General features: G+C 40.2%; 1 protein-coding gene across 1 annotated transcript in view; it reads left to right on the top strand.

Annotated features, from left to right (window-relative positions):
* The window catches only part of LOC134005547 (adhesion G protein-coupled receptor L3-like), a 154,395-nt gene that overhangs the window by 3,920 nt on the left and 122,645 nt on the right, over positions 1–27,830 (top strand). Inside the window, exon 2 of the mRNA XM_062444472.1 lies at positions 19,033–19,246. Within this exon, the coding sequence (XP_062300456.1) occupies positions 19,033–19,246 (214 nt within the window). The remainder of the gene's footprint in view (positions 1–19,032; positions 19,247–27,830) is intronic.

Here is a 27,830-nt window from a genome sequence, read left to right as displayed (position 1 = left end):
TTTGAGCATAAGTGACTTGCTTGGACCTGCTTCTGAACACCAGATTAGATTATTGACATCCCCTGTAAATAATTCATCAGAATAGAGGAAAAGCAATCATTTAAGCACCCAACTCACATATGATGCTAAAAACAGAGAGAGGGCCAGATGTTGCCAGTGAATTGTTCTGCAGCTGGGGAAGCTTCAATGGGAATATTCACATGCACAATGTCATTGTGCATGTTTCTCCCTGAGAGTGTTGGAAATGTGTACTCCAGGGGATGCTGGCCTACTTTTAAATGGTAATCTATTGTCCCTTTTTTGTCTATATACAGTCAGGCACTGGCATGCACAGACACACAAGTGCACGGATGAATGGCGTTAAGCTGTTTCTGTTAACACATATGCCAAGTTCCACATGTAATTTTCACGGCGTGCTTACAGAAAAATGCACATAACATGTTAGCTAAGAGTGTAAAGTGTTAAAGCTGAAGAGCGTCCTGCCCTTTCTTGTCTGTATATGTACGTTAACAAGCACCCGACCGGCTGACACTTCGCACTTCACTGAAAATGAGGAATATTTCTGGACAAGCGTCACACCAGCGAGATAAAAACAGTCCATGATAGAATACAACGTATGGAGCGATGTGTGTGTGTGTGTGTGTACAGTTATTGTGTCTTTTATTTGTGTGCGCCTGCGGCTTTCTGTAAGTGCAGCTACAAAGTCAAGCAAGATTAGAGAAAAGTTCTATCACAGATGCTGTCACTGGGCTGAAAAATAAGTAAAACGCATCCTTGTCATTGTTTTGGTCACAGTGAATAACAATGTGAAAAAGCGATGCCCGAAACACTCTGGTCATGCCTGAGCAGCACATTAATCATGCATTTCTGTGCATGTAAAATGCTCCAGGAAGGATTTAACATTCATCCCACTCAATACCACCCCATGGAATCTGAGACATAGCCGCTATAATGGATGACAGCTCGTGGACCAATCCAAGAGATGAAAGTCTGACATTCAGTATATTTTTCATGGTCAGATACAAGTGCATACATCAAGCCTGGAAGCAGCTATCGTTGTGCCGCAGGGTGGGGTAGGTAATGAGGGATGGATGAGACAACATGGCAGATGTGTGCCCGACGCATCTGTTAAGCATATGTGTATGTTTGTGGGTTTTTGTAGCTCTTAGAAACAATGTCAGGTAATGTCTGTTGTGCAGAAGTGGCTCATAGGAGACCACGGAAAATTAACATAAACCCTGCATCTTGCTTTTGTGTGTCTCTTTCAGCCATTCGTATAGCCGGACACAGCTAAACACAGTTAAATCTGAGCATACAAGCACCTTACAAACACCCTATTTTGCTCAGGTTATGGTATCCAAGCACTACTATTCTAAGGTTAGTTATATCTAACTAAACAGGAGCATTAAACTGAAACGTCAATCTCCCTATTCCCGTACCCGATCCACTTAATTAATCTCCTTGTGGCAGGGCACTGACTTCATCCGCCAAGGCATCCCTGGATTTGCCTAATTTGCTTAATTAATTAAACAAATGATTTATTTGAGCTCATATTTCAAAGCGAGGGAAAGTTCTTTGTAGAGCCTACTGAGGCATGTACTGTTTTGTTGTGACTATGAGATGCCTCTTGAAGCATTGGAAACAAGTGGGCTTTGGAGTGGGTGGATGTCAATCATTCATTTGCAGCGGTATAATGTATGCATGCATTTTCAGATACAGTACTCCAGCGTAGCGGTAAATTATATATGCATTTGAATGCGACATTAAATGAGGAGAATGACTTTCAGCGGTGCCCTTGTTTTACTTAGTCGGGTAAGGTGATGATTAAAGTCACATTGTCATGCTGAGGTGAGAATAAACAGACAAAGAGGAGTTTAATGACTGTAGGTTTTGTGCAGCCAAATTCTTACTGAGAAGAAAACAAGCTGTATATATTTAGAGGTGTAATATGAGTGGGTGGTGGAAGGCTTTAAGTTACAGAAGTGGGCAAAGAAAATTAGGAAAAAATTAGTGCAGTGCTATGCATTGAGCAACTACCAACTACAACTAAAGGGGAGATGTGGCTGATCCAAGGCACTTAATCCCCAATTGGTCCGTGGTTGGTGGTGGAAGTCTTTGGTTTTGTTAGGAAGGCATCCAGTTCGGCTTGGAATTTATGCCCAATCAAACAAAGACTTAGAGTTTTTCCCTTTCTTTCTTTTCTTTCTTAATACTTTAGTTTTTTTAAGTCTTCTGGCTCAAGTCCAAATCAAGCCTTGAGTGTTTTACCGCAAGTCACAATTCTTTTATGAGAGATTTGCCAGCCAAAAAGCAAATCTAAGGTCTAAGGTATTTAAGGTCTGGAAATATCTGCATGCACATACCAGTTCTAATATCAATTACCCATTTTGCATTTGAATATACTGTACAAAGTCCATGTATTTTGGTTGACATTATATTATGACCAGTAGTATAGTATAGTATATGATTAAATCAAACTGTAAGGTTGGGTACAGTGGTAAACTAGAATATAGAAAGCAGATGTAGTATACGTAATGTAAATAATGAAATCTGCTGCATAATCATGTTGGACAAAATATACACGCACTGGTTGTGGTGTGTGCATGTTAGTACGGTTTTGAAATTGTGTACAGCATCCCTCAAAGTGGAGCTTTGAAAGTGCAACACACTCCACATACCGGTGCAATAAATGTCAGGGCAAGGCCACAAAACGACTAAACAGGCAAAGTCCAGGGAAACCTCAGCTTGTACCCAGTGACATTAGTTTGTCCCCTGTGCACGGTTGCTGAACTTTATTTGTGCTCATGTGAAAACAGTGCACCATGCATGATGGTTAACATAATTCAGTTCAGTCTAAAGTAGGGATTGCAAGACAACCGAGATCCATCAGGGAGAAATAAAGAGGTGTCACTTTTGAGCACTGACTTTTAGATAAAAATGTGAAGATTTTTTAAATAGTTTTGATAAATTCCCCGAGATAAGTGCTTTAACAAATATTTGTATTTGTCTCTCTTTTTCCAGGGAATGGATTTTGTAAACACACCAGGCTTTCTGAAAATAGATAATAGATTTATAGTTAAAAAATAAAAATTACTTTGTTTTTATACCTAGCCTAAGGGAAAACACCATAGCTGTCATTTGGATGCCAGATTATTCCGTAGCTCTTTTCTGAATGCTAAGGTTTACTTTTACAATAGCGACTTCAGTAATGATATGCAGTCTTCTTTCAGTTGAATCATTGGATTTCAATTTTAAGTACATATTCTACGTTCTAAGTCCAGATTTCTTTCTATTCAGTTTCAACTCTCACTTTCATGTTATCCTCAGTAACATTGTGCGTGGTGTTTGGCTTGGCGCAAATAAATCCACTTCTGTTTTTTATGTTCTTCTATAATGAGTGAAAAATCAATATCTGCTTGATATGGGGGATAAGAAAAATGGCCCTTACTGCCCATGGCATCCGTAGTCACTGCTTGACATTGCCAAATTGCTGTCAGAACTTGCAACCCAAGAGGAATGAATGACAGCCACATTAAGAGTGGCAGGGTGGGGTTAAATACCTCTACATGTTTTATAGGTGTCCGTACCGAGACCGGTGTATATCTTCCAAATAAATGAATTAGGATCTCCGTCCACTCAGGCCAGTTGTACAGGCATAATTTGGTAAGCGCTGAATGATGCCATTTAAAGTGGACTTGCAGCTGGCCGAATGGTGTTTAATGAGGATAGATATTGACAGCAAGGTCAAGTGGCAGTGGATGTTAGTTTACATTAGGCTGCATAATGTGTGTGTGTGTGTGCATCGTGTATGGGTTTGTGGTGTCTGGCAGGCAGGAGGGAGAATTGCTAAGTAACCCTGCAGACCAGCGTGCAGGGCAAAATAGTGGGCGTGCAATACCACAAGGTTTCCCACACTGTATAACAGCAGGGGTTAGGCAGTAATTTGGGGTGTGGGCGGAATGTGAGGGGCAGGAAGGGCGGACGGAAACCACACAGAGAGACAATGCAGCGACCTATGCTTTACTCAATTTGTGAAATTAATTACTTTTTCCTTCCCCGAGCCACGCTGTGAAATGTATACGAGCAACATATGCTTTTTATCCCTCGCCAGTAAAATAAATGCAAGGCGTCAACCTACTGTAGCTGTTTGCATATGTGACATATTTGCATTCTGATGACACAGTAGGTGCTGTCAAAGACTGGGCTGATGATTGCATGGAGCAATGTTTGACACTATACTACACTGCTGCATGTGCAAATCTATCAGCTATGTTGGATTGCCCCCCCCCCCCCCACCACCACCACTAAGCTTTGTTTCTACCATAAGGCTTTCACAATCAAGGGAGGAACGTGTATGTCGGTGGTGTGAGTGAAGCATGGTGACACCGTCTGCCCACCCACATGATGAAATACTGCTGCTGCAACAGCACATTATTACAATACACGCCTCAGGCAAATAATCTATGCATTTTCTAATTATTGAGATTAGAATCACACCCTTTATGCCACATGTTGCTAATAACATGCCTTGATATTTAGTTTTTTATGTGTGAGTTTGTTAATACAAGGGGGTTAGGAGGCTATCTATTTAGCTGTCTATCTTATTTATAATGGGTGTATATTTCTCTCCCTCTCATTATGTATCTAAACAGTCCAAGAACCAATTCGGACTGCTCTGACTACTAGATTTCCAATTTTTTTCCCTGCTTTTAGGACGAGCTGATGTCACCTCGTGATGGATTTCATTCTATGCTCATTGGCCCCAGTGTGTATTGTTCAGCTGCTCTTGTCCTCCCTACTAATATTATAACATTTCTGTGGCTGTTACTGCTTGTCCGTGCATTATTTCTAGCACGTCTGCTGAACAAAGAGCTCCAGATATAGCTATATCTTATTGTCTCAACCTATTATTTTATTGAAGAGTAGCGCTGCTAACAAAAGCGCTGCTAATTCACTGACAAACATGTTTCACTTCCTATAAATTCTTAACAATGATAGTCTCTTGTTATTTAGTCATGTAAAAGATTTTTAATATGAAGCAGCAAAAGCAGGAAATGTTGGATTTTGGCTTTCATCAGCGGTTTATATTATCCACTCTCATGTTTGTTATCAGATTTTGACTTATGTCATGTATGGATATATTTCAGAAGTTTATATTTTGAGTACAAATTGAGAACAACAAGCAAAATCGAACTACTATAGTTCATTTATGTAACTTCTGGAGCTGGAGGAAGATTCCTGAAGTTGACCAGTCAGAGTAGAGGGGAGGGGAGCTAATACAGCTTGTTTCCGACAGACGCTGAACTGTGGGCCAGCATAAAAGGCTAGTATGAGATAAATAATATATAATAAGGATTTTTTTGTACTCAACAGAGCTATTCTAGTTGAGTCCTAGAATAAAAATAAAGAGCTGGAAATGAGCATAATAGGTCCCCTTTAAAATGCTGCTTGCTGTTTTTATTATTATTATTTTTAACCTCAGTTCCTGTGTCAGTGTCATCTTTTTGTATTGACCTACCTATCTATCTAACCCACCGTATCTACTGTTTCTAGCTGTTTATCTAGCTGTCTATCTTTCACTTTAGCGAGACTATTGATTAGGGATTAGTGTTTTTGGCATTGTTTGGTGACACTGAGACATGCAGATCTCATTTCAATGGAAGCTCTCTGTGAGCCCCATGAATGCCTACTTCAGCTTATGTAACATGTTGCTGTTAATGGCCACACAACTACAAATAGTGAACAGCTGTTCCGGTTGCACCAGCTGAGATACACTTTCTTGTTGATGAAAAAGTCAACAGAAAGGCACCATGTCTTCAAAATGAATACTCTATTCTTAAATTTGTATTAAACAGCACAGTGAGCTTCTAAACAACTGTTTGTGCTTTCATGTGTGCATTGTAGGCAAATCTCGATCATACTCTTGTATTGTTTGGTGAACAAAGCGTTGTCACTGTTGTTGAGTCTTCAAAGAGCAATTGGGGGCACAGCTAAGGAAAATACAGGTGAAGTGATACCATCTTTATTTGACCAACAAAGGGAATAATTGAAAAGCAAAAGGGGAAAAGGATTAATTAGTCATTGTTCCTTTTGATCTCTCTTTCTTTCCCCCTCTTTTTCTTATGCTGCGCTCGAGCTAGCAGGGTGAATTTTAATGTATTTATACACAAACAAAGACTACTGAGGATCTAAAACCATTTGCCTCAAACTAAAGTTCACTTGCTCTACTTCTTCCAGATTTGTCATTGAATTAACCAAGCATGCACAGTAACTGGTGATTCCGCCTCAACAAATCAATATAAAGTATTGTAATGTCTGCGTTTGGAGCAAAGGAGAGTTGGGGGAGATCAAATGTTACTGTGGCACAGATTAGCCCATGAGACCTTGAGGATAAGAGAAAGAAGGGAGCAAGCGATAGAGAGGAGGTGGTGATGTGGATGGGGGAAGGGGGAAGGGGGGTGGGACGATACTGGAGATGGCCTTCAATATGGCCCAGTGGCCTTGTAGAGGAATTCAATACAGCCATTGACAAAAGAAGGCTTCCATTGTGGAGTAACCAGCCTCCTTTGGGGAAGCTGTTCCATTTCCTTATTAATTGTGCTCTCATTAAAATAAAAGGAAGGAGAGAGGGGAATGGATAGCGAAAGAGTAATGGTAGCTCTTCAGCATGGCCTCCTTGTTTGGAAGGATGCCAGGGTCAAGTAGTTTACAGTTCCAGGGCCTTACGTAGGATGGAAAATACACTGTCATGTATGTATTTTATGTATTTCTCATACTGTACCCACCAATACACACACACACACACACACACAAACACACACACACACACACACACACACACACACACACACACACACACACACACACACACACACACACACACACACACACAGTACCTCCCTTTATCCTCCATCTCTCAAGTCCTCCCACACATGAAAACAGAAATCTGCTGGCCCCCAATGCATCTGCAGATGTACTGTATCAAGACTCAGGGGGTCACAGCTTGGCCTCATGCTCACACCACAGCTGTCAGCCATGGGAGGAGTCATCAGTTTGGGCCATGGATCAATGAAATCCTGGCCAAATGTATTCCCCGAAGTTAACCCAAGAACCTCCGCTTCAAGGAAAATTCTGCGCTTCTGTTCAACTGATGACTGGTCATCTGTTGAATATTCTATCCCCTCTGATTCATGGCAGAGGTTATTCTGAATTGAGATGGAGAATAGTGAAGATGTCTTTTTTTTGGATGGGGGTGTGGGGGTAAAGGGCAGGAGACATAACTTTCACAGACATCTCCCTGTGCTTGAGACCCTACAAAAGACCAACTGTGTCAAATGAGAAAAATTGCAGGTGCACATTCCCCAGTGATGCACTCCCTCTTGCCTCCCACTCGTCACACACATATTAACACATGCAAGCAAACACACACACACACACACATATATACTGCCTCCATGATCGCTACCCCTCGTTTGCTGTATGGGGAGAAAAGGGAGGAGGAGGAGGAGGAGATCCTTTTTCACTGTGATAATGCAGTCCATTCTCTGCAACGAGATGGACTGAGGAAACGGTTGAAACCGGAGAAGCAGAGTGAGCGATGTCATTCCACAGACGGCGAAAGCATCACACAATATGGCCTGCCATTTTTATAGGCCCACTGCAGATGTTTCTCAGCTGCATGTGAGCCCCGCGCAGACAATAGAGTGCATTTTTTTATTGGGGTCACGGTGCAGATCATGGGGACCACACTTCAACTGGGAGGTCTGGACAGAAATCGCACTCTTTCTCCTCAGTGTGCTCAAGTCAACATTAGTCAAATGGAAAAATGTAGACATGAGACACATATTGCTGTAATTATCTCAATGTTATAAATCATATGAAAAAGGTTCTCCTTATAAGGTCAGATCTTGAACCCTTTTCCTTTTGTAATCCAAATGATTGCTTGCTGACCTCCTTTATATCAAGAAATCCAACTCAAAATCTAGATAAATGTAACAAATGTATGCTGTGAATCATCTTGTGACCCCCAAGATGTATCTTGTGAACCCTTAGAGGGGGGGCAACCCCGAGTCAGAACTGCTGATATAAAGCATGGTGGGAAATGTAGTGCCAAAATACTTAATACATCAATAACAAAAAAAAAGAGAAGAAATGTAACAGTAGGGGGGAATCCATGAAATTCGGTGCTTTGCAGGACCAAGCAAAGTACATTTGTTCTGTCAACATGGTTTATATGTCAAAGGAAGTCTGACATTTTCCTCTATTGCTTCATATACAGTACAGAGCTTTGCTTTGTGACAACATTTTTTTTAAACATACAAACAAAAAACAGTCAAAAGAAGTTCAAGTTTCTTAGAACATTTATAATGATGGCATATGACAGCATTTTTGAGTAGCTTTGCTTCTATTGAAAATAACGCTTCATAGCATGCTTGTTAACACATTCTGTGCAATAAGCCCACAAGTAAAGGAGTGAAAACTGAGCCTAGTAATCACAGGGTGTTAAGCAACAACTCTGAACAACCAAAGTTTTAGAGACCTTCTTAGATTTCTTGAGATCAATGTATAAGAGGAACTTGCACTGATTGGCAGAATTTCAGTGTTTTTTTGTAAGATGCAACCACCGAAGCTTCTCAGTTTCCCACTAACAGCTTTGCCAAAACAAATTAGTTGTTTTTTTGAGGTGCCAGCCTGTCTTCATGTGATATTGTATCTGGAATCACAGCTCCACACCTGCTTCTGTGAAACCATGCATGGCGTGTGTTGCCTAAAATCTCGAATTCCCTCCCATTTCATGCTTCTTATGCTTGTTGTCGGATTCCAATACGCCATATGTTTAAGAGTTGCGGCCATATGATTTGATGCATGAGCACCATATACATGTTGATTCATACATATTCATTATCTCTGCACAATAACCCCATGTCTGATACCTGTCACTTTGAATACAGAGGAGAAGACGATCAAAGGAGATCACCATATTGTGGTTGCGTGTCTCAGATGTAGCGTAGCCACCCAAGCTAATTTCAACAGCTCTGCCTTGATTGCATACATGTGGAATGAGATTACCTCTCAATCTGTGGGTGGTTGAGTAATCACTGTTTTTTTTTGTTTTTTTTCTTACACTTTACCTCCGTCTCCAACACTGGGTTTATGTCACCAACACTTTTTTTTTACCCTTTCTTCTCCATACAACCTTTTTATCTCACTTTTCCCCTGTTACTGTTGTCTTTCTTCACAAATCCACCTGTACTACAGTGTCACCCACGCATTCCCTTCCATCTTGTGTCTGTTTCTTTTCTTTTAACATCTACACTTGCAGCCTGTCATTTTTAATCATCTAAAGGTAGCTTTGCTCCAAGCTGATACGATTAGCTCCTCAGTCAGCGTAACCCCCTTTGAAAGAGACACCTCTCCTCCTTTAGTAGCAACCGGACCACTAAAATGGCCTACGAGCTGGCTTTTATTATCCCATAGGACCGGTTGGGGCATAGAAAAGATTGACATACTGTTAGATTGAATCAGCGCTCCACCCTGCCAGTAAAGTTGTAGCAGTGGGAGGAGAAAGTGAAACAGAACAAGCAGGGGGCCTGATTTAAAATTGTCATCCTTGAACGTTGGCATGTTCTGAGTGCGTAGGTGTATGTGCCAGATAGCGATATTCCCCAAAGAGGAACAACCCCCACCCAATGCAGAATGTATTAAAGTGGGCATATGCGCACATAAACATGTGTACGAATGAACAAACCACAAGGGAGGTAACAAAAGAAGTGGGTTGCAGTTAAGTACAGATACAGACAGCCTTTTAATCTGCTGATGCCACCCGTTGTCATCAGATTGCACCACCCTTTGGGCTCTGACAGTATATAGGGCAAACCCCCAGCTCCCACCCCCCTCACCCCTTTTCCACTTCATTTCACTGTTATCTACACTCATTCAAATGCCTTTGAATCGTACCTTTCAGGGATTTGATGTGTGCACGTGTAGCTTAAACTACTTTTATCATCCACCGTATGTGTGAAACTGTATCTGTCAGTTGCGCATTAACCGTCAAATAAAAGACTGTAGCTAGATATGTTCTGTATGAGTGACTAAAAATGATAATTTTGGCCAGTCCTATGTGGCCTCACTAGGATGACTAATTCAAGAAATATCAAATAATGTCTTTGTTAACCTAAAAACATAACAGATGCATATGCATGAAATCACATTTGAATTTTTCCATTTAAATAAATTCTTGTTCTTCATTATGTAAGTAAACATTACAGCTTTAATTTGGTGTTAATTCATGCTTTTTGCCCCTTGGATATTACAGTGCGGTATCAGGAATACGGGGAGAAAATTGGCTCAGGTTTATTTTCAAATGTGCTCTGCCACAGAAAACAAATCACCACAATGTAATTCATAGAGTTGGGTCCTTGTGCAGGGATACTTTTGATGAAACAGAATGCAAACAAGTTCATACAGGGACGCGGTCAGAGCAAGCTTCAATTTCAAGTTTTTGTCTTCAAATGGCGAGAAAATAGAAAAATGCTCATCCTTACTTTGCACATCTCTGAATTCACAAACAAGACCAAATTCTTCATCTACCCTTCTCAAGAAACACGAAAGGAAATTTAATCTTGGGATTTCATCAACAACCAATGTGCTATGTTATGTAAATTATGCTACTATCTCGTCCCCCGTCCTGTTTGTTTCAAGTAGAAAAATGCATTTGTTCTTTATCAGCCTCTAACAAATTGCTGGCTGTTGTATGTAAAATTGATATGGTGTGGAGTGTGGTGTTTGGTTGTTCATTTTGCTGTCGCCTTGACTGATTGGGGTCCACTCAGATCAAGTACTTCTTCACTATCACCACCATCAGCAGACACTAGCATCATATTGTGCCAAAGCAGGTTATTATCTATTGGTCGTGATAGACGGTGTGGCGCTAACCTCGTGGCTAGTATGTTAGTGGCAGGGTTCAGCTCTATTTGCTCTCACTATTGCACTATTAATATAACTATAATAAGAAGAGCCCCGGGGATCCATTGAGACAGCGATATTGCCTGGTTTCCTATTCATTACATGAGAGTGTATTTTCTAGGTGTTCTATCATCAGTTTGTGCAGTATCTCATGAAAAAAGCCCATAGAGCATGTACAATTCTGCGGGTTGCTATGGCAATGAATGAAAGGCGCTGAAGTGTTCACATGAATGGCAATTTCTTTAAGATAAAGGTAAAAGTCATACGGTGCATCAGACAGCAGATATGTTGACCATGGTTACAGGAAAACTAATCAAATAGTAATAGTAATAGTACTAATCAAAAATGACCAAAACATGTTAACCACAAATTGAGTATCAAAATAAATATCAAAGTAAATACAGAATAAACTTTGCTACCAATGGTGGATATATTGAATCAAGTACAATTATACAGTAGGTACTTTAATACTTCTAATTTCAGCTATTTTATACTGTATTATACTATATTGTGCTTTTTATTCTACTGTATTTGTGTAACAGCTGTGCTTGCTAGTTACTTTCGAGATTAACATTTTAAAGGTTCTATATGTAAGAATTATAAAGCGGGGGTTGGTGCTGGTATTGAGAGATGCTGATTGCAGTTCTATTAATGACCACCGGCGTCACTAATGAGAACAATTTTCTGATTTCTACAAATAGAACCTTTAAATAAAAAGCAAGCTATCATCTTATAAAACATGATGTCATGATTATCATATATTAGAATACTCAACAGTATTTATGGTTAAAAATTGCTACACTTCATCCCACTACAACATTGACATTCACATGATAATAATACAACTAATAATAATCACTTTTAACTTTTGATATTTTTTGCATATTCTGTTAGAAATACCTTTGTACTTCTAATTCAGTAAAATTATGAATGCATCCACCACACTGCTGATCTTTATATAGTAAATATGTTTTTTGAAATGCACAACAGAATTAATAGAAAATCTTAAAACTTTTTTTTAGAGAAGCAGAAGGCAAAGTGGTCGCCTTGATTATTTTATACTAGACAACAACCTAGACTATCTTGAAACCTTGTATTTCTACAGATGATCCTTCAGGTGAAGACTGGTATGAAGAGAATAGTACAAATAAAAACATTTCCTTAGGCTGTACAGGCTAATATCTTTACATCAAATCTACTAAAAGTTACACCAGCCTGCCAGCACTAAAAAAGCTCCTTGAGAATGTTTTTAGAAGTACGCATGATTTTTTCATATTGATTGCTTGGCCGCTATACTTTAGTGTTTTTCACTTGTTTGAACATTGAACAAGCTCTGTTTCCTGAGAGGTTCAGATTAGCGAGGCTGCACTGCAGTTTGTCTCAGTTCACAGTGCTAAACTTAGCAAAGCTCTTGCCTCCAGTGTGCTGTTAAACAATTCCATCAGATGATGTGTAGTAAAAGAAGAGTGAGGAAAATACCTCTTTCCTCTCGCACAGGACGAAAAAATCAGCCTGTTGTTTCTTTTGTTTGACCTCAATTACTATCAGGGCATGTGTTACTATAGGGGCATGTTGAGTCATGCCTGCTCTGGGAGTTGTGTGTGTCGGTGTGTATCCTCTCTGTGTGTACGTGTGACAGGGATTGTGTTCATTTTAGCCTAGGAGGCACCGTACAGTAGGTGGGGGCCAAGGTGCATTAGTCTTGGCTGAGGTGTTCCCTTGAGTGATGCCGGCACATGTGGGTGGGTTACAGGGAGGAGGGAGAAGCAAACGAGAGGAGGGAGAGGCAATGAAAAGAGAGGAAATAGCAAAACGATGTCAGACATGGACGGAGCTGAACAAAACCCAGTTCGCTGTCAGGAGCCGCTGCCGCAGAAGCTGCCAGCTCCACAGACTCACCTCCGGCTTGGACCATCTGACAAAACTCCACTTTGCTGACAAGCAGCAGGACACACCTCTGCTCTGAATAAACCTATGAAAGGACAACTGGGAAATTATCTAAACTCGCTCAGAATCATCTCTAAAAGGAAGATAATAACAATAAGTATTTGTTGTAATGAATAGATGTGATGAATTTTAAACCAATCCAGCCATTTAAATAAAAATCTAGCTTGAATAACACTGAAGGGAATCACTGATTTCTTTAAAAGCGTGAGTGGATTTGACCTCAGAAACTAATGTTGTAATTTGCACACCGAAGTGGTTTTTAACATAAGACCTTGATGGGAGACTTGCTTCCCATTTCCTCTTTTTTTTCTTTTCTTGCCACGGCTATGCACTTAATGAATTGAAGTAGTGATTAATTAAATGAAAGTGCTTGCCGGATGGAAAGACACTTCACCCCTATGTTCTGAGTATGTGAATCAAGCCTTTATGGAGTGATGGCAGGGTACTTGTATTTGTTACTTGTGTGTATGCAAACATGAGGTTACTGTCTATAGGAACTATATCACAGAAGGAAGGAAGTTGCTGTGCTCTGCAGATTTCCTTCCATCCACTGTAGCAACCAATTTATTAACTTTCACAGTTATTAACTTTCAGCATGTCAATACATTGTTACAGTGGATAGGAAAAAAAAAAAAAAAAAAGCAATACGCTGCTGTTCTGTAATGACTACTATCTTGTCGATTCCATCAGGTAGAAGTTACATGTGGCTTCTCATAAAAAACACATCAAATATTCACTGTGTGTGGAGGCTGATCCAATAAGTTGCAGTAGTTTATTACGAGAGCACTGCATCCGATCCTCCCTCTGAGCTAATTTGTTAACACTGAAGAGCTAATTTCCCTCCAGGCATCATGGGCAGTTTGACGGACAGTTCGAAACTCGCATTCGCACGACGCTGCCCTGCAAAAAAAACAAAAAAACAACCCACCATCAGTCTTTCCCTCTGCTGGAAATTTGCAAGTGCGTGGTGTGTTGCCAATTAATGTGTTCAAATGTGTGTCAGGGAATGCAAGTAGAAGCAAAACAAATGGCTTGTTCATTTGGCGTGTTGAATGGATATCTGGGTCCTGTCACAATGAGTAATGCTAATTGTGCTTAGCAGCATCATTGGTCAAAGTGTCAAAAGCCATCAAGTCGATTTGAGAAGTTTGTCACAATCGTTCTCATGCTCAGCTCATGAATTCATCACAGCGGAGGTAACACCTGTCAGGCAGCAGCACACGTTTCAATAAAAAGGGATTTTTAGTCTATTTTTTTCCCTCAAGTTGTCTGATCACCTCGGTAATGTGAGCGAGAAACATTGTTTTCTTGACGCTGTTCTTTTTTTAAATGCAGAGTTCTTTAACACTTCAGTTCCTGGGTAATTTTGCCCTTTGTGTGAAACACTTGGAGATTTTTTGTTGCCTTTGGCCATACACAAACGTAATTTACTTGGGAGAACAATTTGCCTGAACTGCTTCTTACTTCAAGATAAATAATCCCTCATGCATTATTAAAAATGGCTACACTTTGCAATTCAAAGATTTCTGTCATTTCTTTCAAAGTAGTCTCACAATTGAGTTATTTCAACACCCCCCCCCCCAAGAAAAATGTCATTTGCTGCAAACTAGGAAGTGGGTGTGACAGGCTCCCATTGGTCTAATCAAATAACGGCATCCAGATTCATGCGCTAATTAATCACTAGCTCTGGGGGCTGGACCCATCCGGCAGATCTGGGTGGAAAAAAAGAGACATTTGATCTGTCGAATCGGCTCCCTCGCCATCTTCTCCTTTCTCTTCCATCTATCTTACATTAATTCAATGAAGTCACAAGTTCATTTGAATGCAAGCGCCCCCCCCCCCCCCCCCCCCCCCCCCCCTCTCTCTCACACTGACACACACATACACACACATGTACACTTTCTATCATCTGCCGCGGGAACACAGCCTCTTTCTTAAGAATAAAATATAGCATCTTCTCATATTAATAGCCTACACCCCCCCCCCCCCTTTTCTGGGAACATATTTGGCACTTTACCAGACTTTCTGACTGCCTAATTGTAGAGAGCATATTTATTGGTAAATTATCTGCTGCGTCGGAGCTTACGCACTTCAGTTGAAGCCTGAAAATGATCTAAAACCATGTTCCTCTTGTTGAGAGGCTGTCACATGTCCCCGACATCTGTTTATCCAAATGATGGTGGCTCATTTAGATGGGCACAATTTAATTACGAGGGGTTGACCTTAACTTCTTCTCCCTGACACATTTTCTTGGGAGATGAAATGAAATATAAGCCCCCCCACCCCAAAGGCCCCTGTTTTGTTACTAATGATGACTTTTAAATGTCATTGTTACTCCGCTCCGTCTGCACTTCAGTGTCCGCTGGTTCAGGGAAGGTAATGGGTCTGGGTTCCTTTTCAGTGACCCAAGAATAAGCTCAGCTTTTCAACTGCAAAATTTCTCCTTTCTCACTCGGTATCACTTATTAAAAAACCTGCGATCAGAACTCCAAAGCATTTTCCCCCTTGGAGTGAATTTTTTTAAAAGCTCTGCAGGGGTGCGACATTTTCCAAATGACCATTTTTCTCTGTGACCTTTCTGTTGCCCTTTTTGGTGAGTAATTGCATTTTTAAAAAAAATATTAATTTGTGAGTTATGCCACTTGTAAGCATTGTGATTAAAAACACTGCTCTGTGGTGTGAAAAGTTACAGACGTATCCATTGTGACCCCTATAGTTTGCTTTCTTTGAACTACTTCAATTTTTTTCCACCTTTATTCAGCAGTGCAGAGGAATTATCCAGGGAGAATCTGCAGTGGAGGAAAAAAAAGAGATACGCACTGCATATAAATACTCCTCTGAACTATTAGCTGGTGAGTGGGGAAAGCGAGATGAAGTGAATAGAACATGGGAACTTAGATAAGAGGATGGACTTTCAATAAGACTATTTTGATTTTCGACAGCTTTGTCAATGATGTGTGCAGCCAGATAAAGATACATGCAAGTGGGGCAGGATGCTGGCTCTGGCATTCGAGGAATATGAGCCCTATCAATCACCGCCTCCGGGCACAAATGTAATTACACTACAGTTGTTGACTAGACAGGTAATCCGAGACACCACTGGCAAACATTTACTTGCTTACATTAGAGGATTGCTGGTGCCCGTGTTGACAACGCTGCCCTCACTACACTCTGATGTTTTTTTAATGCTTCTTTTGGGGATGTCGACATGAATTGAGCAATTTCCTTTATAGGGTTACAAGGTGTAAGAGAACTGCTCTAAGCTGTTTGATTTTATCGTAACCCTTAGAGATCAGATTAATCAAGATTCGGAATATAAGGTTGCATAATAGATCTAATTTAAGGTTTTTTGTGATTTTTCTTGGTTGTGGGTAAAAGCAAGAGCATCAATAAAGAAAGCAAGATTTGTCTTTTTCATCCAGAGTCAGTTACTCTTTTGTCATTTATTTCATCAACCTATGTTATCCCTTTCCTCTGCCCCTGTCAGTTTCAACTAAATCTGGAGTGATCCAGACCAGGGCTGTTCAGGGGGTGGAATAAGTCTTCCCATAAAGAGGAATATAATTGATGGCTTTCATCACCAAACTCAGTACAATTATTCTGATCTGTGATGTTTTAGTGGCAAGTGAGCTTTACTGTGTTGGGGTTGAATGATTTATAAGACAAAATGAAAAGATTTGATAATGAAGGGCCTCTTTTGTTGTCTTACTTCAGAAAATGTCTTTGTGTTTCATTGTATGCCTTTTCGTTTATTTTCAGGGAAAGATGAGAATAGGCACCTTTATGACAATTGAAAAAACTGAAAATGGAGATTGCATAGCCTCACAAAATGCACATGTGAAATATTAAATTGTATTTCACCTGTGCCTGGTTCATGTAGTTATCTCCATGCTTTAAGAGCAATGTCGAAAACTATGTATGCCTTTGTGTGAATTTATCATATTAGAAATGCTGATGTGATTTTTCCCCCCTTAGGCTTCTCAAAAAGCACATGTACGTCATGTGAATTTATCACATGTATCACATGAATTTATTATTGTTATGTGTAGCTTGTGTCAAACAGTGTACTTTTACCTGGTTATATAAATGTTTTTTGCACTACCGCACTTTGAAAAATTTACTGACCAGCGAAATTAAGTCTTACTTACTGGCCACATTTAAACTGGCATTAATTGTCATTGTTTTATTGCTAACTGGGGGGAGCGCAACAAGCTATCAGTACACTTAAAACAACTTTAGCAAATATGTGTTAGCAAACACTTCCTTAGAAATTAGACGCATACAGTCGAAACAAAGTAACGTTACCATTCATTATCAGTCATGTCCACCAGATGAATGTTAAATCTGATGTTTAGCTGTAGCTGCTAAATGCTCCACTATGTTTACTAGCTAGCTGCTAACTTTGTCTGTGTACAGTGTTTTGTGCTGTGCAGGTTGTGTACAGTGAGTTTTTCGAGGTTTTTTTGTTGAAAGACACTGAAAAGAGAGGTGGTAGTGAGAGTAAGTCATAATGGTGAAGTTATGTATTATAAAACCAAAACAGTAAGCTGACAGATGCTAAAACACTTTGTAGAAGTGAATTGAAAATGTACAGTCTGGTGAAAATTCGTTGTGGGTTTATCCCTGCGTGTTACCTTTTTATTTTACATGTACTGATTAACTTTTGTTCACAAAAAACAAACCAAAAATAAATAATAATAATTAGACCTGCTTGAAGCCACGTTGGTGTGTTCCCTCTAATGCACCTGAACGTACAACAAGAAGTCACATCCAACCCAAAGCTAACAACCTATCACTGTCAGTGTGTGCTTGTATATTGTGGTTTAATTCCAGAGCAAATTGAGCCAGCATTGTTACACCCAGCAGTTTTAAGAGATGTAATTAACCATAAGTGTCCAGTCTAATTTGAGAAAAGCAAGAGAACCTGGATGAGCGTAAAATAATGCCATGTGAATCAACTCAACAGTTAATCTAAATGCTGTCATCGAAAAAATATTATTTTTCTTTCGTTGTTGCCAAGATAAATGTGATGATATTGATTTCAGGTGATATTTCCCAGCCTTGTTTCCACATGCGGATACACTCTTTGTACCTGTTCTCTTTCTCTTCCTCTGTCTGTCTCTCTCAGACTGTCCGTCCTCCCTGATGAATGCCTGTGCTGCATGTCATCTAGTGATGGCTTTGGCAGCTCAGACACGTCTGAAAGGATGTTTATAAAAATCTATAACCTCCACATTCACGCAGGCCAATGTTTATGTTTCTCGCTCGTTTTTTATTCTCGCTGTAAACACCGAATTCCTCTGGTCTGTTGTACACACGCCTGCTTGTGCGCTGGCGTGAGCCTTCACACACACACACCCACGCACGTCTCTGTCAGTGAGAGGGAAAACAGCAACCTCCGGACCGCTGCTGCTTGGTCCCACTAGCTCTCCTGGACATTTGGCTTTGCAGAAAACAGCAGATTTTTGCCAAAAAGACTCTCGGCTTTGGCTTCAGGCAACAAGAACCTTTTGACCCTCTGCCTTCTGTCTGTGTGCAGCCTAACTGAAGAGCACTGTGTCACCCTATAACTACAAAGTATGAAGTAGCTTATATGATTCATGGACTCTAGTCTGGAGGGTTATTGTAACAATTTACATGAGAAACACTCAGTTTTTCTGTGCGTTTCTGTCTGTAATTTCTCAGTTGAATGCACATATAATGAATGTTTATTTCCTCACAGGCAAATGCAAACATGCGTGTCTATTTCCTTATGTTTGATTTGTGTCAATCTCTCACTGACTCTTTCTCTCGATAACTCCTGGCCTTTCAAGGGCCCTTGTGGTATTGCTCATCCGCCCACTACAAACAACCAGCGTCCTGTCTGCCCACACTCTCTACACCAGGGTGGACGACCTCTTCTCATATGTCTCAGTGTCAGACCTTTTGATTGCAGGTCCTCCCATCTGTTCTTGTGTTCTCCTTTAGGAATAAACATAGTTTGTATTCAGTTCTCAGCTAACCTTAAACTCAGCGAAGAGTTTTAACACTTTAGTGCAGAAATCCTTTAAAATTAAAAAGAAAGGAGGAAGAGTAACTCATACCTACATCTGTGTTGTTCTGTTTTCTCCCCCTCTGCAGCCTTCAGTAGAGCACCAATCCCCATGGCGGTGGTGAGGAGGGAGCTGTCGTGCGAAAGCTACCCCATCGAGCTGCGCTGTCCGGGCACCGACGTCATCATGATCGAGAGCGCCAACTACGGCCGCACCGATGACAAGATATGTGACGCAGACCCGGCACAGATGGAGAACACGCGGTGTTACCTGCCAGATGCATACAAGATCATGTCTCAAAGGTAAGGACACATTTGTCTTAACTACTTTGACAGACTTGAAGGAATTACGGCGACTCGGAATTCAATTTGATATTGTCATTGGACGTTTAAAAAAAAAATACTTGCAGCTCTTTTAATTTGAATTTGAAATGATGATGACAACAAATAATAGTAATAAAGAGTTTGTGATCTCATTCAGAATAATGGAGTATTTGCATGTATGAATATGTACACGCACATCCGCACTCAAAGTCAAATTCACGGGCAAAATTTACTTCATGAGGTTAGGTAATTAATTAGAGTAGCTGTGTTTGTTTAAAAAAATCTTGAAAACATAATCAGCAAGTCTTCAGTTAATGAGAGAGACTAAAATTCACACCTAAATCTCGCTGAAACGGAATTAAATGCAGCTTTCCTTGTTTTTCATCATAAAAATAACTAATTTGATTGATCTTACTCAGTTTCCAGAATATGGAAATGTAATGGATATGAGTAAAACATGGTATTTAGGTTATAAAATGTTGAACCCGCAGTTTCTCAATGATTTGTCTTGTGTGATAAATATGAGGATCTGCCTTCGAGATTTGAGAAAACAACAAATTGCCCAACTGGGTTCTCAAACTGGGTTTTGAAAAATGTATGCACAGATCTTTCTCTGGGTAGGTGTGTGTGGTTTAGTAACACATCTCTGTTATGGATTAATTGGGTCAAGAATCCCAGTGAGCCATTAACACATTCACACCTCACCACCTGGCTGTTAATCTATACCAATCATAAATTTGTTTAGACACAAATCAATGCTCATTTGGAATTCGTTGAATACATTTTGAGTCATACGTCAAAATGAAAATTTGCTCAATGAGCTCAGCTGCCGGAGGTGAGTCTTGTTTTCAGAGTTATGACCCTGTGGTGCAGAAACCGGGACATGGGGACCTATTTGTCAGGGCCGACAGACTGTAGTCTTACCGCGCTTTGGCTTTCGGGGTGTAATTGATTGCGAACATTAAGGTAATATACACACAAGTTTGGAGGTTTTAACCAAGTAGTCCGCATTCCACAAAATGTAGACCTCAAGATGGGTGTAGAGTGAATATATCATGTGTAGTCAATCTTTTGTTGACTTATTGCAGCACTTAGAGCTGAATGAAGACTTGTTTCTGGGATATCATTCTAAGCATGGTTACTCTTTCCTTTGAGGTCAAAACACCCTTGAACACTCCGAAGGGATGGACTTTATCTAAATTGCTACTCTCGGTAAACGTTTGTCTACCTCTTTTTATTTCCAAAGCTTAACATATGCCACCTCTTTTTTATTTCCAAAGCTTTAGTTCCACACTAGACGGACCCCTTTGAGAATATTAATGGACCTTTGGGCTTTATCAAACAATTGCTCTTGGCTTTTTAGTTTGGTACCATAGAGTTCAGATAATCAGCTGTGTGAAAAGCAGCTGATGGTAAAAAGAGGTAGCTTGAAACATGTTGTCAGATAATTGATGCACCCTGTAGCTCCCTTGTTCTCCAGCCGCCCACTCAGACTAAAAATCCCTGCAGGAATGAATCAACGGGTCCTGCTACTGTCAAGAACACAAAACTAACATAAAGTACCAGGGAAAAGCACGTCTTTTTAAGGTTGTCGTTGCTACCGGGGGCGTTTCAATGATACTAAAAGGTAACCGACCCGATTCAGGGCTAGAACACTTTGTGTTAGGAGAGGAAGTTGCTAAGTGGATGAAAGGTGTGGGTGGTATGAATTGAGAATGGGTGGAGAGGGAGGGAAAGTAGGGATGGTGTGAGAGGATTCAGGGATATTTGTGGCCGTAGTGACACCTCGACACATTAGCATGCTTAGGTTAGCACAACAAACGAACGCCACCCCCGACTATTTCATTGTCGAGCTGTCACAGCCGTTGCTAGGCACCTGCAAAGCACATTAGGGTTAAAAAGAAAACCAGAACAAAAAAGAAACAAACAATTTGAGCCGAGAGTCTTCAAAGACTTGAGATAAAGCAGAGGTTATAGCCAGGCCACAAAGATTTGACTGGATATATCTGGTTTTCAGATGGATTTGATTTCACAGAGGATAATATGATAATGTGATGCATGAAGTAAAACTGTGTCACATGTTGATCTCTGTCTTGGTTCATTGACAGTGCATAAAAAAAAAATACAATTCATTTGTTTTGATCACATTGACCTCTGGTAATACAATGTTTGCACCATTTCATTTAACATCAACATATACATATATGTTTCTTTACTGGCTTTACAATCTGAAATATGTAGATATCAGCCGTGAGGCAATTCTACACTCTCATTAATACTGAGCTCAATATTCCTTAGCATCTTTAACACGCCCCGTCTTTGTTATTTCCATCATGCAGTATGTTTACATGCACGCCGCGACACAATCACTGGAAACGACCCAAACAATGTAATAGTGTGATTAAAGCATTTACATGGTTCGCCGTAGCCTGATTTCTCCAATAATTGCAGTTTTCATGAGTTGTTTGATTATTTGGCTAATGTGTGGAAGGATGTGTTGCAGAAAACAACAAGGAGGCGGAAATTGGACGGGCTGCATTGATGATTTCTTGTTCTTTGTGTCAGTAAACTGAGTTTTGATACACATTATAGTCCGATTGATACTGGATAATTTAGACTGATGCCAATATCGATATATGAACTTTTTTTTTTTCATCACCACCCTAGTAGATATTGTATTGGATCATGTGTTGGTTTAAATGGTAATCACTTAATAAATTACACAATTAATACATAATATATATAATCAGTATTTAGTTGGAATTGCGACACAGTGTTGGTAAGATTAGCATGTGCCAGAGAAAGTAAAAAGGTTGGCAAATAGTTTAGTCTGATTATGTTTACTCCACTTTAATTCTTAATTTAATAAAGATAAACTGGTTAAGGTACAATATAATAACCTAAGCATTACCTTTATCTTGTTAAACTTTAATTGGCATGCTTGCAAGCCCACTGATAGTATTTCCCTCTTGTGGGACCCTGCCCTTTTCTTTTCCTCTAGCCTGTGCGCCACCTGCCTCTCCTGCTGGCACCAGTTAAGTCGTGGTGGCTGGCAAGTGTGGTAGTTAGCATTCACATCCCATGTGAAGATGAGCCACGCTGCTGCCGGCTTAGTCTGTGTGCCAAGCTCGCATCCATCACCGGCAAATGCCCAGCCATGTCACCGGCCCTCGTGATCTGTCAATACACATTTAGGTACCTCGATCCTTCCCCACCCACCAACCACAAAGAGTGTCCCATTTGTATACAGCTATCAAACCCAAGCGCTACCTGTTCCATTTCAGCCCCCTTATAAAGGTGTATACTGGGCTACTCTGGAAAGGTGTTTGGTTCCATTACAGTCTTTTAAATGAGAGCAAATAGCACCCTGCATCTGAGTGATAGCACGCCACTGAGCTTGTGAGTGCTATAATGCATCTCAAAATGAAGGTTGTCTCGCACCATGCTGTGACAGGATGAAATGAATGGCTCTCTTTCATTAGTCGTTCCTCCCTTTGTGCTGCAAGCATCATGCCTCTGCAAAAATCCACAGCCTCCGGATAAACATGTCACCCATAGGTGGTGCCGTGTGGCAAGCTAGATGGAGGCTAATGATGCTGTAATTGAAACGTGCTACCAAGGATTCTTTTAACACAATTTGAGATGATTTGCATAGACAGTGTACACACACTCGCTGCAGCCTGTGATTTTTTGCAATCATTGCTATTCCCTTGTGGGCTATTTTTGGAGCTGATTGTTTAGGAGCTGAGGCGTCTGTTGAATCGGCCTCTCTTCAACACATGTATAGATCTAGTGCCACTTCCAACTGTGTGAAATTGCTGGAGAGGCCGGGTACTTGTGTTATCAAACAACAGTGACCGTTTTCTCATCAGAACTTCAGTGTCTCTCTCCTCCCTTTTTTTGTGTTCCCCTTTTCCTTTCCCCAAGGCGGTTTGGCCTTCACGGCCAGTAATTACAGGCTATATCAAAGCTATATATCACCTTATATCTCAGTAGACCTCAGCAGGCACCTTAAGGGACAGCTGATAGCATTGTGGCAGCCTTGTGCATGACCCCTGAAGGAGAAAAGCAGGTCAGGAAGGAGCAACCCTAACACATACACCCCAACACACACATACACACATTATTGTCTCTGTGCGTCCAGACTCCACTTTTGTCTTTCCATTTTGTATCACTTTTATTCTTTTTCCCCCTCCTTCAGTCTCTCTGGGATTCTTCCCACTGCTGTGTCATCACACTTGTCATTCGATGGGAACAAAGAAGAAGAACAAAGCACACTTTTGTCTACTTGCATTTTGTGTTAATGCATATGACACTAATGATGAAGGTTAATAAATATCACAGCTTGATGAGTCCCCTTGAGGACGATAAAAACTAGATGAGCACAACCTGTGATTTGAACCTGCTGGCCTTGTGACAGTTGACATTTTCGACAACCTTCCTGTTAATGACGTTTATGCGGAAAACATGCTTCCATGACATTACTTACTTCGCCACACAGGCTGGAATGCCGGAGACAAATGACTCCTCTCCCCTCGAATGAAAGCATGTGCTGAAAGAGGGACAAAAATGATTGAGGGTTAAGGAGGGGGAAACAGATGGGAGGATCCTTTCTCTTTTGCAGATGATCTTTCCCATACGTTCCAGTTCTCATTATCCTTGGCTTTTGACCTTATTTCAGAGTTGAAGGATTTGATGAGATATTTGTTTTAGCAGGAGAGTGGGATTAACTGAAGAATCCCCTTCGTTTCCTTTGCCCATCTTCATTTAAATCCCCTCATCTCAGGCAGGATATCATGGCCGTAGGTTTTATTGAAGGAAAAGACGTATTCTGGGGTCTGTGCCAAATTTCCAACTATCCATATAGGTATGTAGACCAGGCGGAAGTTAAGATACACACTGACAATTTTAATGTGGGTTTTAGAATTCCTATTCCCTAAGAACTAGTTTAGCTTATGATTAAATTTGAGCATGAAACATGATTCTTCATGGAACAAAGGGGGAAATACACCAAGATTCGGGAAAGAAGCTAATACGTGGTGATAGATATACAAAACGCCAACATCATGATTGCAATTCCAAACCGCTTAAACCAAAAACAAATGCCTACATGTCCCCAATCGACCCCCTCAGCTCAGAGAGTGATTAGACACGTATGAGAGCATGACCATCTGCCTCATACTCTCCCACATCCATGGCTTTCCTTTATATTTACCCTTCACACAGCACTTTCTGATAGGGAAATGTTTATTGTATAACTCTAAGAATGTGGAGAAAAATGCATCATAGGCCTGATTAAGATCATCAACATACACCTCATGCAAGTTGGAGTTTGTAAGGCTTCCATTATTATTATATTACTTATTTTTACTAATTTACAGGAAGGTTCTTTTAGACCAACTGAACTTTTTAACCTTTAAAGTATGTAAGATCACAGGAATATGTAAGATCACAGAAATAGGAAGATGATCACTGACATTGCCTAAAAACAAATGTCTTGTTGCTTGCTTATGAACATTATTAAAAACGTTAGCATTAAGTGTGGCACTTTACTTAGTTAACCTACTATCTTTGTCGATAAATAAGACCAAAAGCAAATATAGCTTTACAAAAGTTAGTTCATCTTCATTTCTTATCACACATTTCCAACTATGGCACTGCAAGAACCGACCATTCTATATATGCAACCCAAGAATATACTCTTAAATTTAGTCGAATGAATATCAATGTCCAAATTTCCCATGCAAACCACATTCTGACTGAGGGAGAGCTCCTGATTTAAAGATGTTGTAGATTCGTTGTCTTATGTTGGAAGCTGTGATGGATGCTGTTTCGTTCCAGGCCCAGACACCTTTCCCAACATGCCGTGACCAGACCCAATTTATAAACATTGTTACTTATATTGATCCAGATATTTAAGATTCGTACCACAACAATCTTGGCTTGCTCTGTCGGTCCATGTAACCTGATAAATCCTTTGCCTCCTTCATGTTGCTTGACTTTTGCTTTGCATCCTGAGGATACAGCCATTCCTAGCTATTTCAGCATATTCTTTTTGCATCAGATGCTCTTTTACATACACCCCAGTACCCTTTAAGTTTTTTGGACTGTCTCAACAGTATTATTCTTTTGATTTGCAAACTGGACAACAATCACAGGCTTTGTGTTTTTTATCCTTGCGTGGGAGAATGTGACAAGCTGAAATTTGCTGTCTCTCTTGGTGAATGTTCTTACAGCTCAGGAATTGAACCAGATGTTGCTCCAGAGTGTGCAGCTCATCAGGTGGTGTGTCCTCACCTTGTCTGTCATTGGCTGCAGCCCTGGCATCGCTGCAATGTTTGGTATCCAGCCCAATGATGATAAGGTCATCAGTACAGGAGTACTACTCCAATTTGACATCCTTTGTTCCAGCAGTTTGATCCTCTGGTCCCTTTGGTTCATTGTGGTCCTCAGCTCACAATCCTCCTCCATTAGACACACAGGGTTAACTTTCTGATCTCCTCAGACATAAAATTGAAGGCTTTTTTTAATCTCTTCTAGTTTCTCTGCCAGATTTTTGATAGTAATCGACATCTTTTCTCATGAAGGTGACAAAAACGAAAAAGAATAGATTCTGGGGTAGGCTTAATTATGTGCTGTTCTGTTTCCAATCACTGTGTGCTCCCAGGTTCTTAACAGTTTCCTTGATTTAAAAAAACAACAAAACACCAATTTCCTAAAAAGATGGAAGTCAAACATTACCGTACCATCTGCAATTATTACATTTTTTGCATGGTGCCATTCCTGCAAAAATTGAATAATTGCTGGATGATTTCTGGAGGATTGTTGGGAGACTTTGGACTGGGAAAGGTAGTGGTAGCAATTTTGGACACTGACAATCATCTACAGCCCTAAAAAAAAAACCAAAAAAAACACACACACAAGAAAGTGGGTATTGATCTCCTCATCTTAGTCTTGGCAAGAGAGAGATTAAGCGCATTTCCCAAATGTCAGCCTTTTCCTTTCTATTGATCTTTAGTTGGGATGTTACCTTATAAAAGTAAAAAGATCAAAAACTTTTGATCATTCTTTGGAGATACAATCTAAATATTGTCAATCCATGCAGTATGTAACCTTAAAAAGTAATCTGGTGGTCTGTATGTAAAAGAGAGGTGGGTATTTAGGGTTCCCCTTAGTTATTTGTCATAAAAGACCAAAAAAGATTGCTCTAACATCCTTACTGGAGTTTTGTCTGTCTTTTTTTTTGGCCTTTGTAGCCATGATGCAGTCTCTTGTTTCATTATGCGTCAAAGGAGACTGAAAAGTGAGCAAGGCCATATACAGATCTTAAATATTTAACATAATACTTTCATAGCAAATAGACAACTGCCAGTGACATTAAGAGAGAGCTTATCATTCTGAGCAGATGTGAGAGTAATTCCGTCATTGTTCATGCATGAGCCCAACCGCAAGTGGCCTCCCATGTTTAAAGTCGAGGTTTGCATAAACCATTTAACTCCCCAAACAAAGAGATGTCAGATGAATTAATGCATGACTTTAATGCTGAAAGTGTAAATATTACACAGGTGCTGCTGTATATTATAGGTTCTGTTAGGCAGATTGCAATAAAAGGGGATTTGTGATACTTAATTATAAGGAATGATCTACTGACGCTGCTCCTTTTAGGGACGCGATACCAACTGGGCTCCCAAACTAGAAAAGTATACATATAAATATGAACTTGTTCTTAATCCATGCATTTTTATCATTATATTAGTTTATGTTGAGTACATTTTGAATCAATCACACAGCAGAGATCCTGTGAGGTCCTGACATCAAGCTTTTTCTAATAGTTTTTTATTAATGCAGGAGTAATTGGTTTGTCTGGCTTGCTCTTGGTTGGAGACAGTTTTTTCTCCATGATACAGTTATGTTTTGAGCACCTGACAATTACAGAACAAAAACATGACCGATGAGCGCAGCAGGGGACAACAGCCCTTTGTAATTGTATGAACAAATAGAGAATGGTGGGTGGCTTCACATCCAGTGTTAATATGCAAAATATATGAATAAAAGCTCTGACAGAAAGAAAAGATAAAGGCACACTTTTTTCTATAAGGCAAAATGCACAGTAATAAACACATTCCAAAGTTCCTTCAGTTAGTTTAGTAATTCAAATCATCTTCCCGTCTGTGCCCATTTGCTTTCTGCCCCTACATAACGCCCTTTTCATAAAAGCTTTTTTAATTCAAGAGATTTCTTCCACATTCTTTTATTTTCCTGCATTGGATGACATCACCTGACATTCATTATCCTGTCTCATTTTTCAGCCCTCCCTGCCTTCACCCAGCCTCTAACCCTACTCCAATCCTCTTTGATAAGAACCTGCCGCATTCAATTTTGGCCAATTAGTTGCTGTAAATTTCATGCTGGCAGCCTATCCAGTCAGCCTTTGGGCAGCCTGGATCTCCAGACGTGGCCATACAAGACACTGTGGTGATTAGACGGAAAAGGAAGCCAGGGTTGGCAAATGGGGAATGTTTAAGGACATCTCCCCATACGAAGTGGATTGGTATCTCTGAGG

The sequence above is a fragment of the Scomber scombrus genome, chromosome 23, assembly GCF_963691925.1.
Source record: "Scomber scombrus chromosome 23, fScoSco1.1, whole genome shotgun sequence".
NCBI classification, from domain to species: Eukaryota; Metazoa; Chordata; class Actinopteri; order Scombriformes; family Scombridae; genus Scomber; species Scomber scombrus.
Note: the sequence above shows the minus strand (reverse complement) of the source record. Positions and strands in the feature narration are given on the sequence as shown.